Below are 16746 nucleotides of genomic sequence, written 5' to 3' on the forward strand. Positions count from 1 at the left end.
GGGTTCCCCTTAAAATCCATACCAGACCTGAAGGGCCTGCTATGGATTTTGAGGGGGACCCCCACATCATTTTTTTTTTTGCCGCGGGGTTCCCCTTAATATCCATACCAAACCTGAAGGGCCTGGTATGCTCTTGGAGGGGAATCCATGCCGTTTTTTTATTTAAAATTAAAGTCGCCTGGCCTGGGGGTGAATTAAAGTCGCGTTGAAGTCGCCCCAAGTCGCGCTGTGATTCATACTCAAGTCACGTCCGCGTTGCCTCCCAAAGTCACGCTGGAAGTTGTGTTGCCCCTGTGTGAATGGACTGTTAATGGTACGGCGTGCGCTATTATCAATGGCATGTTATTATCGTGTGCACCGGTATATTATCATCTGTTGCGCTTATGCGTGCGCCGGTTCACACGCTCAATTAATAATTTATCTGGTGTGAAAATGAAAGTATGAACCGGCACAGCGCATTCATCTTAGTAAATGACCTCATTGTGTTTTGTCTTCAAAGAGAAACTCCAGGAAGTATCTGAATTCATTGAGTCATTAATGGTTTCTAGAAAAAGGCTGCAACTGTTTTAAAGTCATAAAATCTGCTGAGTCTACCTCTATTAGAGTATGACAAAATTCAGAACTACCCATTTTCGTAGCCTTGTAAAGTGGTATTCAACTAACAGTAGGATACAAGGGAACAGAAGGGTACCAATGTCAAACAGCCCATAAAAGTCTGGCAGTGTGGAGAGATATTGCTGTTTTTTAACTGTTTACCTAACAACATATTTACAATTCTGTTTAGTCATTCTTGGTATATACATATTAATGTCACACTGCATAGCCAGGATGGTGACACCGCTATTTCCCCTTGCAGCTTCGTGTGTCACCTGCTTACTCATTGAGCTATGGATCATTTTTAAGCTGTTACTAACTGTTCATTTTCCTAATTGGAGAGATTTTCCTTCACTACTAAGTAATCTCTGGAACAGGAAATAGAATCTGTCCAACAGGGCCACAAGCAGCAATTGAACAACTGCTTATGACCCAACGTGGTCACTAGGGATGCACCGATACCATTTTTTTTCCAATGAGTACAAGTACCGATACTTTTAGTACTCGCCGATACCAATTACAGATACCTACCGCAACTGTTTTGTTTTAACTTCAGCTGTCAGCAATGGTACAAAGCATTGAAAAGTTATTTACAAATTAAATAAATTGATTTTTTTTTCATTTCGCACTTTTTCAATGTGAAATGTGTAAATATATGTTAATATATATGTGTAAAAATATTAATAATAAACATTGCCGGCTGCTTTTTTTTTATTTTTTTATTTTGACAGCTCCAATTACTAGACTTCTGGGGAGACCCACTGACAGCTCAAAGAACCGAACCTGAAAGTATCGGTTTCAGGTATCAGTGCATTTGCACGAGTACTGATACTTGTGCAAATACTCGGTATCGGCACAGATACCATTACTAGTATTGGTGCAACCCTAGTGGTCACCAAGACAAGATTTGAGAGAAGATCTTCCTACTTGGATAAAGCAGGTAGATAAACTTGACACAGGTTCAAACTGATGTCCAAAAGTAGAAAAAAAAAACAACATTTTGACACTTGACTTTTGGCTTTTATCCTCTTCCCAATGGAAATCTGTGCATAAATGTTCCTCAGCACAATGCTCCAAGCTGGAGAAGTAATTATAAAGGTCCAAAGTTTGAGAGCCAACATATGACATTTGCACAGTTGGTGACTTTCAATCCTAACTGTGACTAAGCTTTGGTCCTTGCTGATAATTGAAATCTAATCAGAGTTTTTGCAGATCTTTGTCAACAATGCAATCCCAGTGGTTTCATTGAAAAACTGCAGGCAGCAGTGACATCTACAGTGTCAACCATTTGTATATATATCCCATAGCCAGAAAGCTGACAACGCTGGCATGCATGTGTTCTTATGTCTAGAGTGGTCAGTTTGAAATTTGAAAGCAGGGGGACTGGCAGGATCACAAGGGATTTTACAAAAAAGAAGCAATACAAAGAGAACAGGATACTTTTTAACACAAGTAGATGGAACAAAATATCAGGAATATGAAATGTTGGGGTAACACATTCTTGTTAAAATTTCTTAAATACAATGACAGCATTAAAAATAAAAAATAAAATTAAAATTTTTGCTTATTTGTCACTCTAAAATAAAAAATATTAACAGAGCGGTGCATTTATTAATGGTCTAGCATAACCTGAGATTATAATGTATAAACCTGTAAAAAAATCAGTGTTCTTTTTTTCACTTCAGAAAGAGAAAATAACATCTCATCCTCCACTGAAGAAGTTAAGATCCTTAAATGACCTTGACCAAGCAGGAGAGGAACAAGAAATCGAGTTCTTGAAATTACAAGTGGTAGAACAACAGAACATTATTGACGATTTAACAAGGGTAAGATTGAACACAATTGTATTTTTGTTACATGTTTAATGAAATCTTCATGGTCCTAGATATAAAATTTTGCAAACAAATAATCTTTCTTCAAATTTAGGCCAACATGTAGTCTACTACATTTCATTGGTAAAAATAACAGAAATCAGTGTATATTATTTAGTCTGTATGGACGTTATATAGTCTACAAACTATGATATATGTATATTTAAAATTGAATTGATCAGTCCTGATGTAGTAAACACGGCCCACAAGGCTGAAACGCGTTTACATCTGCTGTCTGTTACTGTCTTTTATGGAGAACCAATACATTCTGAAGATTCCTGATGCACTGATTGCCCATCCCATTTCTTGAGGCCATAAAATGACAGGACAGTACAAATTCTCCAAAATGACCCCTTTTTAGAAAAGTAGACAGTCCAAGGTATTTGGTAAGAGGAATGGCTAGTAATTTGAAGTTGCAATTGTGTGGAAAATTAAGAAATTAAATCACATTTTGCGGTTCTTTTCACAATTTATTTTACATTACAGGGATACTCTCATACTCAGAGTAGTTTTTTAATGATCACCGTAAAAGCGAATTGTTTAAGCACTTGTTTACTGGGCACTTAAACCCCCCTCCTTTCAGACCAATTTTCAGCTTTCAGCGCTGATGCACTTTGAATGACAATTTCGTGGTCATGCTACACTGTACCCAAATGAATAATTTTTTCCCACAAATAGAGCTTTCTTTTGGTGGTATTTGATCACCTCTGCGGTTTTAATTTTTTGTTCAAAAAATTTTAAAATACAGAATTTTTTTTTTTTTAATATTTTGTTAAAAATTTTGCAAACAGGTAATTTTTCTCCTTCATTGATGTAAACTGATGAGGCAGCACTGATAGGTGGCAGTGATGGGCACTCATGGGTGGCAATAATGGGCACTGATTGGCTACACTGATAGGCAGCACTGCTAGGTGGCACTGATTGGCACCACTGGTGGGCATTGATAGGTGGTACTTGAGGGTATTGATAGGTGGCACTCATGAGCATTGATAGGTGGCACTGGTGGGCACTGTGGGCACTGGCAGGGGGTACTGGTGGGCACAGATGAGGCATAATTGCCTCTTCATCTTTGGGACCGATATCCCTTGCAGATAAGCCGGTGATTAGCTTTTGTTTATATCATGTGATCAGCTATCATTGTCTGACAGCTGATCACGTGGTAAGGGGCCGGGACCGACCCCTTACTCAGATCTGTGATCACCGAGTCTTAGCGACTCGGCGATCACAGCGCACGCAGGGAGCATGCAAAAGGGGACACGGCCTCCCGGAAATTCAGGTCCGGGCTGTGGCCGTCATTCGGCTATAGCGTGGACAGCAAATGGTTAAACAGTAATGAATTGCTTTCATTCATGACTCATTGTTTAATATTGTGACGCTGTGATTGTCCCACAGCTATCACCAGTTTCAGGGTGCTGTGATTGGCCCAGGTACCATGTGGTCACCATCACAGATCATGCACAGTAGTAACAATGATGTCATGAATGGATACCATTCATAACTCTTGTATACTACGTAATATGTGATCGCATAGCAATCACGTGTTATCTGGACTGCCCAGGGGAGGTGCACAGTGTGCATGTGCACCGTCATATATGATTATGTCGCGGAGCCTGGGGGAGTCGCCCACCGGCTGGCAGCCAGCAAGTGGTTAAACGGCTCTTATTTGCTCCTTGCTCCTTTTTGGGCTGTAACATATACAGTTGAAAGTATTTGTTACATCTGCTTGATAATTAAAATTTTTGAAATGTAGAATTGTCCTGTGCACACTTTTTGTGTTATCCTAAAGATGCTATTTAGCCTTCTCAGTTTTTATCATAGACTACATGCAGCCTTCAGCCAGCCTTGTTGGGTTCAAGCTATTCTAATAATTCAGGATCCCTTATTTTTACCTGACACACACTCCTCCTGACACATTCACTAATATCAAAGTCCTACAAGCAAAAATGTTTCTCTGACCATAATGATGGAGAACAGCGAGACATCACTGAAATTTTCCAACCCATTTAAACTGCTTTTGAGGGAGCAAACCATCCCTAGTCCACATGTACCAATTGTCCTAAAAGTGAAAGACTTGTTGCCATAAAATATTTGTTCACTCTAGACCCTAATGCCACGTACACACGACTGGACTTTTCGAGGGACTAGGTCCGACTGTCTTTCCGACGGACTTTTGGCAGAGTTCCAACAGGACTTTCCATATGAACGGACTTGGCCACACACAATCACACCAAAGTCCGACGGATTCGAACGTGATGACGTACGACCGGACAAGAATAAGGAAGTTCATAGCCAGTAGCCAATAGCGGCCCTAGCGTTGTTTTTTGTCCGTCGGACTAGCATACACACAAATGGATTTCTTGGTCCGGTGGAGTTCCGGTGAAAAAATTTAAAACATGTTCTATTTCTAAAGTCCGCTGGATTTTTGCCAAGCAAAGGTCCGATGGAGCCCACACACGATCGCATTGTCTGACGGACTCGTTCCGTCGGACCTTTGCTGTCAAAAAGTCCGGTCGTGTGTACGCGGCATAAGACATGCAAAATGAATGGAATGATTTATTTCAATTTTCTGCAACACAGTGTGAATTTGAATTGATTTTATTGAGTTATTATGCTTAGGATTAATGAAACATTACTGTTAAGATATACAGTAGGAAGATTCCCCAGTGACTGGCTTTCTTTTTTAATGTTTCTTTGCATATTAATCTTTTGATCCATATTTAAATAAGCAGAGCTCACAGCGACTGGCGATATTCACACAGTGCTTCTGTGTACCTGTAGGGAGATTGTGTGCCCACTTTACATTAGCAATTTTATTTGATGTTCAAAAACAAAAGTTCATGTAAATTAAGACACACGGGTGTTCTGCCTCCAGGCTAATTTTCTTTCTCAAAACCCACCAGTAGATTGAGCGGTAAATATAATTGGGAGAAAGGCATAGGAAGACAAGGGACCCTTAGCTTCCCGTAGGTCTATTTAGCAATGTTGTTTGACTATGTTTATGATTGTTAATCTAGTGACAATGCTTGCCAGAATTTTAGCCAGCTCATTTATGTAAATTACTGTTATATACGGTACATACAAACAACTTTTGACAAACAGAATGTTATACATTTTAAATATGTGTCTTTAATATGATGGTGCCAGATAAGATCAGGTACAGAAAATGTGTATGTGTACACTGTATGACTGTGTGATTTTTTTTTAAGGCTGAACTCCAAGGAAAAGATATATTGCGTACATACATTGGGCCAGCTTGGTGCAATATAAGTATGTACAGTGCCATGAAAAAGTATTCACACCCCTTGAAATTTTCCAAATTTTGTCATATTATATCCAAAAATGTAAATGTATTTTATTGGGATTTTATGTGATAGACCAACATAAAGTGGCATATAATTGTGAAGTGGAAGGAAAATGATAAATGGTTTTCAATTTTTTTTTTACAAATATCTGAAGTGTGGCGTTCATTTGTAGTCATCCCTCTTTACTCTGATACCTCTAACTAAAATCGCGTGGCACCAATTGCCTTCAGAATTCACCTAATTAGTAAATAGCCTCTACCTGTGTGTAATTTAATTTCAGTATAATTAAAACCCTCATAGGTTTGTTAGAGAATCTTAGTGAACAAACAAAGGCCAAGGAACACACCAGACAGCTCAGGGATAAAGTGGTGGAGAAGTTTAAAGCATGGTTAGGTTATAAAAAAAATATCCCAAACTGTAAACATTTCACGGGGCACTGTTCAAGCCATCATGCGAAAATGAAAAGAGTATGACACAACTGCAAACCTACCAAGACATAGCCGTCCACCTAAACTGACAGGCCGGGCAAGGAGAGCATTAATCAGAGAAGCAGCCAAGAGGCCCATCATGGAGAAGCTGCAGAGATCCACAGCTCAGGTGGGAGAATCTGTCCACAGGACAACTATTAGTCGTGCATTCCACAAATCTGGCCTTTATGGAAAAGTGGCAAGAAGAAAGCCATTGTTGAAAGAAAGCCATAAGAAGTCCAGTTTTGCAGTTTGCAAGAAGCTATATGGGGGACACAGCAAACATTTGGAAAAAGGTGCTCTGGTCAGATGAGCCCAAAATTGAACTTTTTGGCCTAAAAGCCAAAGCTGTGTGTGTCAGAAAACTAACACTGCACATTATCCTGAACACACCATCCCCACCGTGAAACATGGTGGTGGAAGCATCATGTTGTGGGAATGATTTTCTTCAGCAGGGACAGGGAAGCTGCCCTGTATTTGCCTCCATCCATATTCCCATCAACTCTGACCAATCTTAGAAGAAAACCTGTTAGAGTCTGCAAAAGACTTGAGACTGAGGTGGAGGTGTACCTTGCAGCAGGACCAGGACCCTAAACATACAGCCAGAGTTGTAATTGCAGCAAAAGGTGGTTCTAAAAAGTATTTACTCAGGGGGGCTGAATACAAAATGCCACACTTTTCAAATATTTATTAGTAGAAAATTCTGAAAACCATTTATCATTTTCCTTCTACTTCACAATTATGTGCCACTTTGTGTGGGTCTATCACATAAAATTCCAATAAAATATATTTTTACGTTTTTGGTTTTAACATGACAAAATGCAGAAAATGTCAAGGGGTATGAATACTTTCTCAAGGCACTGTACTAACTATCTGACATTAGTACAGTGATCTCCCCTGCTGTGCCATTGTGTTCTGACAGGGGGAAAGCATCCCGCCAGAACATTCCAATCAGCTCTCCAAGCCATTGGCTAAGAGCGCTGATCGAGAGCAAATCAGCAGCCCTTTTTTGGTTGTGCCCCTTCGACAGTCTGCCTCCAGTACACACAGGCCGAATGCTGCCTGACATTTGGCCCATGTGTACTAGGCTTTAGGGTACAGATGCTCAAGATGTGCCCCATATCTTCAGGCCTTTTGGTGGCCTGCTGTCTTTAACCAATGCCCATTTTGTCCCTTTATATGAAAAGGCCCTCATAGGAAACACATGCATGCACTTATAAATGTGATATCTTTGTAGTCAGCAATGATTCTGAGGTTGATTTTATGTTGCTGAAAAATAACCCCTTGGCACAGAAATACATCATAGCCAGTGGGCTTTTCTTTCTATTGTTAGCCAAATGTGCCTGTTAAGGCCCAAAAGACCTACTGTATAGGCTCAGTCCTGATAGAATCTCCATTATCTAATGTCAAAGGATACATTTTAGGACATTTAAAGAGCATTAATATCTGTGTTTTCACCAGTATTTGCTTAAACACAGAGTTCTTCTAGCTATGGCAATGTAGCATGCTATTGTGAGCTATTCAGAGTCCGCACCAATCCCAAAGCAAAAGGTTGCATCTTAAAGTGATATTAAACCTTGTTTATTTTTTTTTAACCAAAATAACAAACATGTTATACTTACCTGCTCTGTGCAAGGATTTTGCACAGAACAGCCACGATCCTCCTTTTCTGGGGTCCCCTGACGACGCTCCAGGCTCCTCCTCCTCGGCGAGTGCTTCCAGGAAAAGACACTTTCCTGGGGGCACCCCTATGTGCTGGCTCCTGAGCCACCCAGTCTGCATTTATTGACACAGATCAGGCCACTCGGCTCCACCCCCGATCCCTCATCAGAGCATTTGATTGGCAGCAGAGGGAGCCAATAGCTGCCCAATATGGAGGGAGACAGCAGCAAGAGCCACTGCTCTCATGCACATCACTGAATCGTATTGGGCTCAGGTAAGAATGGGGGGGGGGGGCTAGGGGGATCCTGCAGCACAGAAAACTTTTTACCTTAATGCAAAGAATGGGTTAAGGTAAAAAAAAACTTGCACCTTTAGAACTACTTTTACATTCCATCTGTACTAAAAGCAGATATTATTTTTAATTCCAAAATGCTTTGGCATAAAACATGAATAGAATATTGTCCTGCAGGTCTAAATGTTTCTATTTATTTTCTAGGATAGAGAGAAATTAATTCGACGAAAGAAGCATAAAAGAAGCTCCAAGCCTATAAAGGTATAAACCTTAAATACTATACATATGCATTGTAGTAAATAACTGTATGCTTTCCTGATTCTCAGCAAATGATTTCCACATTCATGGCAGAAATGGCATATTGAGCTCAATGGCTTAATATACAGAAACTTAAATAACCACAAGGAGGACTGGACTGAACGCAGATGCCTTTACCTTCATTGTAATCTTGCTACTGCTGTTGTATTGATGAAACATATACTGTATATACTGTATGTTACTAGTTACAGAATTTCTAATACTGTTCTAAACTATTTCGATTTTTTTTTTCTTAAAAAAGAGGCAAAAACTTCTACACAGCAGTGGTAGTGGGTTAATTGCATTGCGAGCCCTGGGCTGTTTTTAATCCATATTGTCAATTGAATTGATTCATCCAAAAAAAAATCAGTGTACACAGATATTTAGGATTTGCTTGTGACACGGGTTTATAAACTATTTTTGCAGGAATTGAAGCATGGTGTATACATTTTAAACTGAATCTTATCATGTGTACACTCTTTGCAAATTACTAACATGGTAGCAGAGAATATAAAAACAAAATACTTCAGGTATCCGGAATGTGCATATTTACTTCATTTGATTAAAAGTAATAATGAAGGAAAACTTAAGGAACAAATTACACTTTTACGTTGAGGTTACCTGCATTACCACATTGTCAAATGCCTTCCCCAGCACACTAAGCCCTTGTACACACGGTCGGACATTCCGATAACAAAATCCATCGGATTTTGTCCGATGGATTTTGTCTGAAACTTGTGTTGCATACACACGGTCGGACAAAGTTGTCGGAAAATCCGATCGTACGTAACGTGATGATGTTATTTCGTTAGGACGGGACTACGTTCAGGCTAGTAGCCAATAGTTTTGGTCTAGGAATTTGATCTGAGCATGCGTGGCACTTTGTCAGATCGGAATTCTCTACACACAATCGGATCATGTTGTCGGAAAGTTTTATAGCCCAGCTCTAAAACTTTGTCCGTCGGATATTCCAACGGAAACAGTCCGATGGAGCTCACACACAGTCGGATTATCCGACAACACGGTCTGATCTGACATTTCTCCGTCGGAATGTCCGACCGTGTGTACAAGGGCTAAGACAATGGAGATCCGATGCACATGAATTGCGGTGAATCACATTGCACGGTGATGCTCTACCTTGCACTGTGGTAGGTTGCCTCAGGTAAAAATTCTGTAGTATTTTTCTTGTCTGTTCTCGTTCATTGGCAGCACATTCAAAAAAATGGGCTACCTTAACACAACACACATACAAAGCCTGTTAGCGTATGTTATTTATTACTAATGCAACATACAAGAAGAGAAAAGTGTGGATGGGTTTTAAACTAGAGCAATACAATGGCTGCCATTGCTGATCACTTTCTGGGAAAGTTAACAATTTTGGAAAGGTAAAATTGGTGGGAATTTAAATTGGCAGCAGCCACCCATTCTGCACTGATTATACAAATGATAATCAAGATGATCAACAACCATGGACATACACAGACAAAATGCACATGTCCCCTATTAGCTATCCATATGTTTTATTTTTAAATTTTTTCCATACAATCAGATAACTCCTTAAAACAGTAGTGCAAAGTTCCAGTTATTGCTAATGAGGTGGTGGAGTGGAGACCTCTCATGTTTCTCAGAAATAAACTCTGCTTCCACATTTTCTTAATTTATATTTATGACCCAACTGCCTGAATTAAATTTCAATTTCAATTAGGGGGAATCTCACTATCTGAATTGATATGCTATTATACAAAAAGTTAATAGTTATGATGAGCCTGACATAACATGACTACTGCTCTTCTACTTATGAAACACACACATTTATTACTAGTTGCACTAGTAATAGAATTGTTACAAAGGAGCCAAAAAACACTTCACCTCATACGTTGTGCCTCCTATTTATTCACTAGGAACAGATTCCTTTCTTTTTGGAATTTAGGCACAATAAAATATATGATTTCCTTAGGTTCTACTACAGTGCTGCTGTAAGTTTATTTCACTGCAATTGTTGCAGAGACACCTAGTGGACACTGTGTTTGGTTACGATGATGATTCAATGGATTCAGAAACATCCTCAGTTGCATCCTATCGAACAGACAGAACACCAGCCACGCCTGATGATGACTTGGATGAGGTAACTTCGAGCGATTTCAGATACTTTACACTGAGTTCTGGGTTTTGCATTTGTATTACCATTAGCCAGATATTGGCTTCTACTCTCAATATTTTTGAGAGTTGATTTCTGCGCTCAACATTTTTCAGTGTTTTTACAGATTAGTAGATGTACCTGCACCCCTCCGCAGATTAAAAAAGCATTACCTGGAGTCAGTGGGTCCCCAGCACTAAAGTTGAACTCCAGCATAACCTTCAGTCTTGCACAGTTGTACAGGCTCCATTCTTTTACTGTGTACTGCAAGCTTCCCACAGTGTGCAGTAGAATCAGCAAGTCAGATAGAGCCCAACTTCTGGCTGGAGGAAGTCCAGCATCATCTAGCAATTTCCTTCATAGCCAAACTGTCCCTGGATTGCCCCCTCCATTCACACTGCCTTCGCCACTTACCTTCTTTTCATAGTGCATCCTGGTGTCATCTCTTCCCCAGGTAAGCGACAAGTACACAACCAGACATCCTCATGATGTAAAAGAAATTGTGATAAATCAGGCAAGCACACCTTCTTCCATTACTCCCTGCTGAGCTTAACCTTTGAGCTACAGTAGCTCTTATTTTGGATTGGAATACACAGGCCAGCCTTCGATCCCTATGTGCATCAATGAGCCTTGGCCACCGATGATCCTTTCATCGCTTCACCGATTATCCCACCCACTTTTATACCAATGTTATTCACTTTACCTGTCAGTGGTCTTAAAATGATAGATATTGTGTAAATAGATATATATCTATATATGTATATATACAGTATTATATCTCAGAAAAGAGAGTACGCCCCTCACATTTTTGTAAATATTTTATTCTATCTTTTCATGTGACAACATTGAAGAAATTACATTTTGCTACAATGTAAAGTAGTGAGTGTACAGCTTGTATAACAGTGTAAATTTGCTGTCCCCTCAAAATAACTCAACACACAGCCATTAATGTCTAAACCGCTGGTAACAAAAATGAGTACACCCATAACTGAAAATGTCCAAATTGGGCCCAAAGTGTAAATATTTTGTGTTGTCACCATTATTTTCCAGCACTGCTTTAACCCTCTTGGGCATGAAGTTCACCAGAGCTTCACATGTTGCCACTGGAGTCTTCTCCCACTCCTTACGGAGCTGGTGGATGTTAGAGACCTTGCTCTCTTCCACCTTCCGTTTGGGGATGCCCCACATATGCTCAATAGGGCTTAGGTCTGGAAACATGCTTGGCCAGTCCATCACCTTTACCCTCAGCTTCTTTAGCAATGTATTGGTTGTCTTGGAGGTGTGTTTGGAGTCATTATCATGTTAGAATACTGCCCTGCAGCCCAGTCTCCGAAGGGAGGGGATCATGCTCTGCTTCAGTATGTCAAAGTACATGTTGGCATTCATGGTTCCCTCAATGAACTGTAGCTTCCTATTGCCGACAGCACTCATACAGCCCCAGACCATGACACTCAGACCCCCATGCTTGACTGTAGGCAAGACATACATGTCTTTGTACTCCTCATCTGGTTGGCGCCACACACGCTTGACACCATCTGATCAAATTAAGTTTATCTTTGTCTCATCAGACCACAGGACATGGTTCCAGTAATCCATGTCCTTAGTCAGCTTGTCTTCAGCAAACTGTTTGTGGGCTTTCTTGTGTATCATCTTTAGAAGTGGCTTCCTTCTGGGATGACAGCCATGCAGTACAATTTGATGCAGTGTGTGGCGTATGGTCCGAGTATTGACAGACTGACCCCCCACCCCTTCAACCTCTGCAGCAATGCTGGCAGCACTCATGTGTCTATTTCCCAAAGACAACCTCTGGATATGACGCCGAGCATGTGCACTCAATTTCTTTGGTCGACCATGGTGAGGCCTGTTCTGAGTGGAAAGTGTCCGGTTAAACCGCTGTATGGTCTTGGCCACCATGCTGCAGCTCAGTTTCAGGGTCTTGGCAATCTTCTTATATCCTAGGCCATCTTAATGTAGAGCAACAATTCTTTTTTTTTTCAGATCCTCAGAGAGGTCTTTGCCATGAGGTGCCATGTTGAACTTCCAGTGACCAGTATGAGAGAGTGAGAACGATAACACCAAATTTAACACTCCTGAGACCTTTTAACAGATCGCATGACAACGAGGAGAGAAAATGGCTAATTGGGCCCAATTTGGACATTTTCACTTAGCGGTGTACTCACTTTTGTTGCCAGCGGTTTAGACATTAATGGCTGTTGAGTTATTTTGAGAGGACAGCAAATTTACACTCTTATACAAGCTGTACACTAATTTCTTCAGTGTTGTCACATGAAAAGATAGAATAAAATATTTACAAAAGCGTGAGGGGTTTACTCACTTTTGTGAGATACTGTGTGTATGTATGTAAATACATTCATTACAGAGTGATATATTTCAAGCATTTCTTTCTTGTAATTTTGTTAATTATGGCTTACAGCTAGTGAAAACTCAAAATTCTGTATCTCCGAAAATTAGAATATTGTTAAAATGTTCAATATTGTAGACTCACAGTGTAACTCTCTAATCAGCTAATTAACTCAAAACACCTGTAAAAGTTTCCTGAGCCTTTTAATGGTTTCTTAGTCTGGTTCAGTAGGTTACACAATCATGGGGAAGACTTGCGAGTAGGGATAAGCTCAGGCGTGTTCGCATGGACCACGTGCAGAGCCTGCCAGGAAGTCGGCACATCGCTGCGCTAATCACAGGCAGTGAGACATTGCCGATCTCTGCAGCTGCGCATTGGGGGAATGTCTCACTGCCTGTGATTAGCGCAGCGCTGAGCTGACTTCCTAGCGGGCCATGCACGTTGACCATACGAACACGCCTGAGCTCAACTTTACTTGCGAGTTGTCCAGAAGACAGTTATTGACACCCTCCACAAGGAGGGTAAGTCACAAAAGGTTATTGCTAAAGAAGCTGGCTGTTCACAGAGTGTTGTATCCAAGTATATTAATGGTAAGTTGAGTGGAAGGAAAAAGTGTGGTAGAAAAAGGTGCACAAGCAACAGGGATTACTGCAGCCTTGAGAGGATTATGAAGCAGAGGCCATTCGAGAATTTGGGGGAGATTCACAAGGAGTGGACTACGGCTGGCGTCAATGCTTCAAGAGCCACCACAAACAGACATATCTAGGATATGGGCTACAACTGTCACATTTCTTGTGTCAAGCCACACCTGAAACAGAGACAATGCCAGAAGCATCTTACCTGGGCTAAGTAGAAAAGGACTGGACTGTTGCACAGTTGTCCAAAGTCCTCTTTCGGATGAAAGTACATTTTGCATTTCATTTGGAAATTAGGGTCCCATAGTCTGGAGGAAGAATGGAGAGTCACAGAATCCAAGTTGCATGAGGTCCAGTGTGAAGCTTCCACAGTCAGGGATGATTTTGGGGGAACCATGTCATCTGCTGGTGTTGGTCCACTGTGTTTTATCCAAAGTCAGTGCAGCCCTCTACCAGAAAATTCTAGAGCACTTCATGCTTCTCTTTGCTGTCCAGCTTTATAAAGATGCTAATTTCATTTTCCAGCAGGACTTGGCATTGCCCACACTGCAAAAAGTACCAATAACTGGCTTAATGATCATAGTATCAGTGTGCTTGATTTGCCTGCCAATTTGCCTGACCTAAACCTCAAGAATCTGTGGGGTACTGTCAAGAGGAAGTTGAAAGCAATCTGGGCTTCCATAACGGCTTAGCAGTGCCATCGGCTGTTCGCCTCCATGCAAAGGAGCCCCGACCAAGTATTGCGTGTATACTATAATGTAAGCCAACATTTCTGTATTAAAAATCTTTTTTTTTTTTTTTTTATTCTTTTTATGTAATATTCAAATTTTCTGAGATACTGAATTTTGGGTTTTCATTAGCTGTAAGCCATAATAATCAAAATTAAAAGAAAGAAATGCTTGAAATAGAGCACTCTGTGTGTAATGAATCTATATAATATATGAGTTTTACTTTTGAATTGAATTTAAGAAACAAATGAACTTTTTGATGATATTCAAATTTTTTGAGATGCACGTGTGTGTGTGCGTGTGTGTGTGTGTGTATGTATATATATATATATATATATATATATATATATACTGTACATACCCACATCTCTTCTAGCTGTCACCATAGTTCTATATTGCCACATTTGTTTTACCATGAATTATCAATTTACCATCAAAGAAAAATAATCCACTTGGAATCTCATTTAGAGTTTAAAATGATTGAACTGTATGTGATGAAATATAATCAAATCATGTAAAATAATGATTTCATATGTCTATGCTACTTGTTTGGTCAAATTATATTGCCATAGGTAAAGTCTTTTCAACTTGTTTAATAGTTTGTGAATATGAATAGTATTAATAACATGACCAATTTTTGACTCATCAAGAGTTTGGCAGCAGAAGAATCAGAGCTGAGATTTCGGCAGTTAACCAAGGAGTACCAGGCACTACAGAGGGCTTATGCTTTACTCCAGGAACATACCGGCAGTATCATGGATGCAGAGAGGGAGGCCAAGGTAACTACATTGATTATATTGTTTTCCTAATAACTTTGTGTTTTTTTTTTTTAATACAGTATGAATCAGAAAGCGTTGTAGTAGTCATTGGTCCTGATTCATCAATATAAAATATCACTTAAAAATGTTATTAAAAATAATAATCATGTTATACTTGGTATAACTGTTATAGTGTTATACATGGTATTGCACAGAGCGCCTCTAAACTTACTTTTTTAATCATTTTTATTAACCACTTGCCGACCAGCGCACAACGATGTACGTCGACAGAATGGCACGGGCAGGCAAATGGGCGTACATGTACGTCCCTTTAAATTTGCCGCCCTGCCATCGGGAGCGCGCCGCCGGCGGCGCGCTCCCGCGCTGGTCGGGACCCCCGTGAGTCCAGTCGCGGGACCCGTGGACTCGATCGCCGCGGGCATCCCCGCGATCGTCTCACGGAGCGGCCGAATGGAGAAGTGCCGTTGTAAACAACATTTCTCCATTCTGCCTAGCAACTAGTGACGCTGATCTCTGCTCCATGTGATTGGAGCAGAGATCAGTGTTCACTAAATGAAAGCCCAACCCCCCCACAGTTAGTAACACACCCCTAGGAACACTTAACCCCCTACACTGCCACCCACTGGTTAACCCCTTCACTGCCAGTGTCATTTACACAGGAATCACTGCATTTATATAGCAGTGATTACTGTATAAATGACAATGGTCCCAAAAATGTTCGATGGGTCCCCCACAATGTCGCAGTCACAATAAAAATCGCTGATTACTAGTAAAAAAAAAATAATAAAAAATTATTAATAAAAATGCTATAAAACTATCCCTATTTTGTAAACGCTATAACTTTTGCGCAAACCAATCAATAATCGCTTATTGCAATTTTCTTTTACCAAAAATATGTAGAAGAATACGTATCGGCCTAAACTGAGGGAAAAAAATTGTTTATATATATTTTTGGGGGATATTTATTATAACAAAAAGTAAAAAATAATGTGTTTTTTTCAAAATTGTCGCTCTATTTTTGTTTATAGCGCAAAAAATAAAAACCGCAAGGGTGATCAAATACCACCAAAAGAAAGCTCTATTTGTGGGAAAAAAAGAACGTCAATTTTGTTTGGGAGCCACGTCGCAACGACCGCGCAATTGTCAGTTAAAGTGACGCAGTGCCGAATCGCAAAAAGTGGTCTGGTCTTTGACCAGCAAATTGGTCCGGTCTGAAAGTGGTTAAGCTGCTTTTTGCTGTTACTAGTAGTGGTGCACCGAAATGAAAATTATGGACCTAAATCAAAACTGAAAATTCAGAATGCACTTGGCCGAAAACTGAAACCGAAATGGACAGTTTTTAAAATGTATATAAATTTTTTTATATATTGTATTATATTGGACGTATTAATTAATATCATGAATTTAAATGAATATGAATTAATTTTCATATATAATAACCCTATTTTCGGCTGATAATTTTCAGCAGCTGATAAATCAGTGCATCCCTAGTTACTAGACTTTTTTAATAAGCAAGAAGCATAATTCCATGGCACTGAATTTTGTAATGCACTTTTCATACCATCAACACATTAAGGTGTTACTAAACCCACAACAGTAAAATCAGTCTGTATATGCAGT

The 16746-nt window shown here is 39.9% G+C and overlaps 1 protein-coding gene across 5 annotated transcripts in view; it reads left to right on the top strand.

Moving 5' to 3' along the window:
* The window catches only part of JAKMIP2 (janus kinase and microtubule interacting protein 2), a 189614-nt gene that overhangs the window by 123150 nt on the left and 49718 nt on the right, over positions 1–16746 (top strand). For 4 of the 5 annotated variants that reach the window (XM_077472953.1, XM_077472951.1, XM_077472950.1 and 1 more), the window contains 4 exons: positions 2280–2420; positions 8393–8449; positions 10491–10610; positions 14998–15126. In XM_077472953.1, the coding sequence (XP_077329079.1) occupies positions 2280–2420; positions 8393–8449; positions 10491–10610; positions 14998–15126 (447 nt within the window). The remainder of the gene's footprint in view (positions 1–2279; positions 2421–8392; positions 8450–10490; positions 10611–14997; positions 15127–16746) is intronic. The other variant, XM_077472954.1, reaches the window with a different exon arrangement.

Source organism: Lithobates pipiens, unplaced genomic scaffold (assembly GCF_037356315.1).
Source record: "Lithobates pipiens isolate NorthernLeopardFrog02 unplaced genomic scaffold, aLitPip1_a1.2 Scaffold_8, whole genome shotgun sequence".
Classification (NCBI taxonomy): Eukaryota; Metazoa; Chordata; class Amphibia; order Anura; family Ranidae; genus Lithobates; species Lithobates pipiens.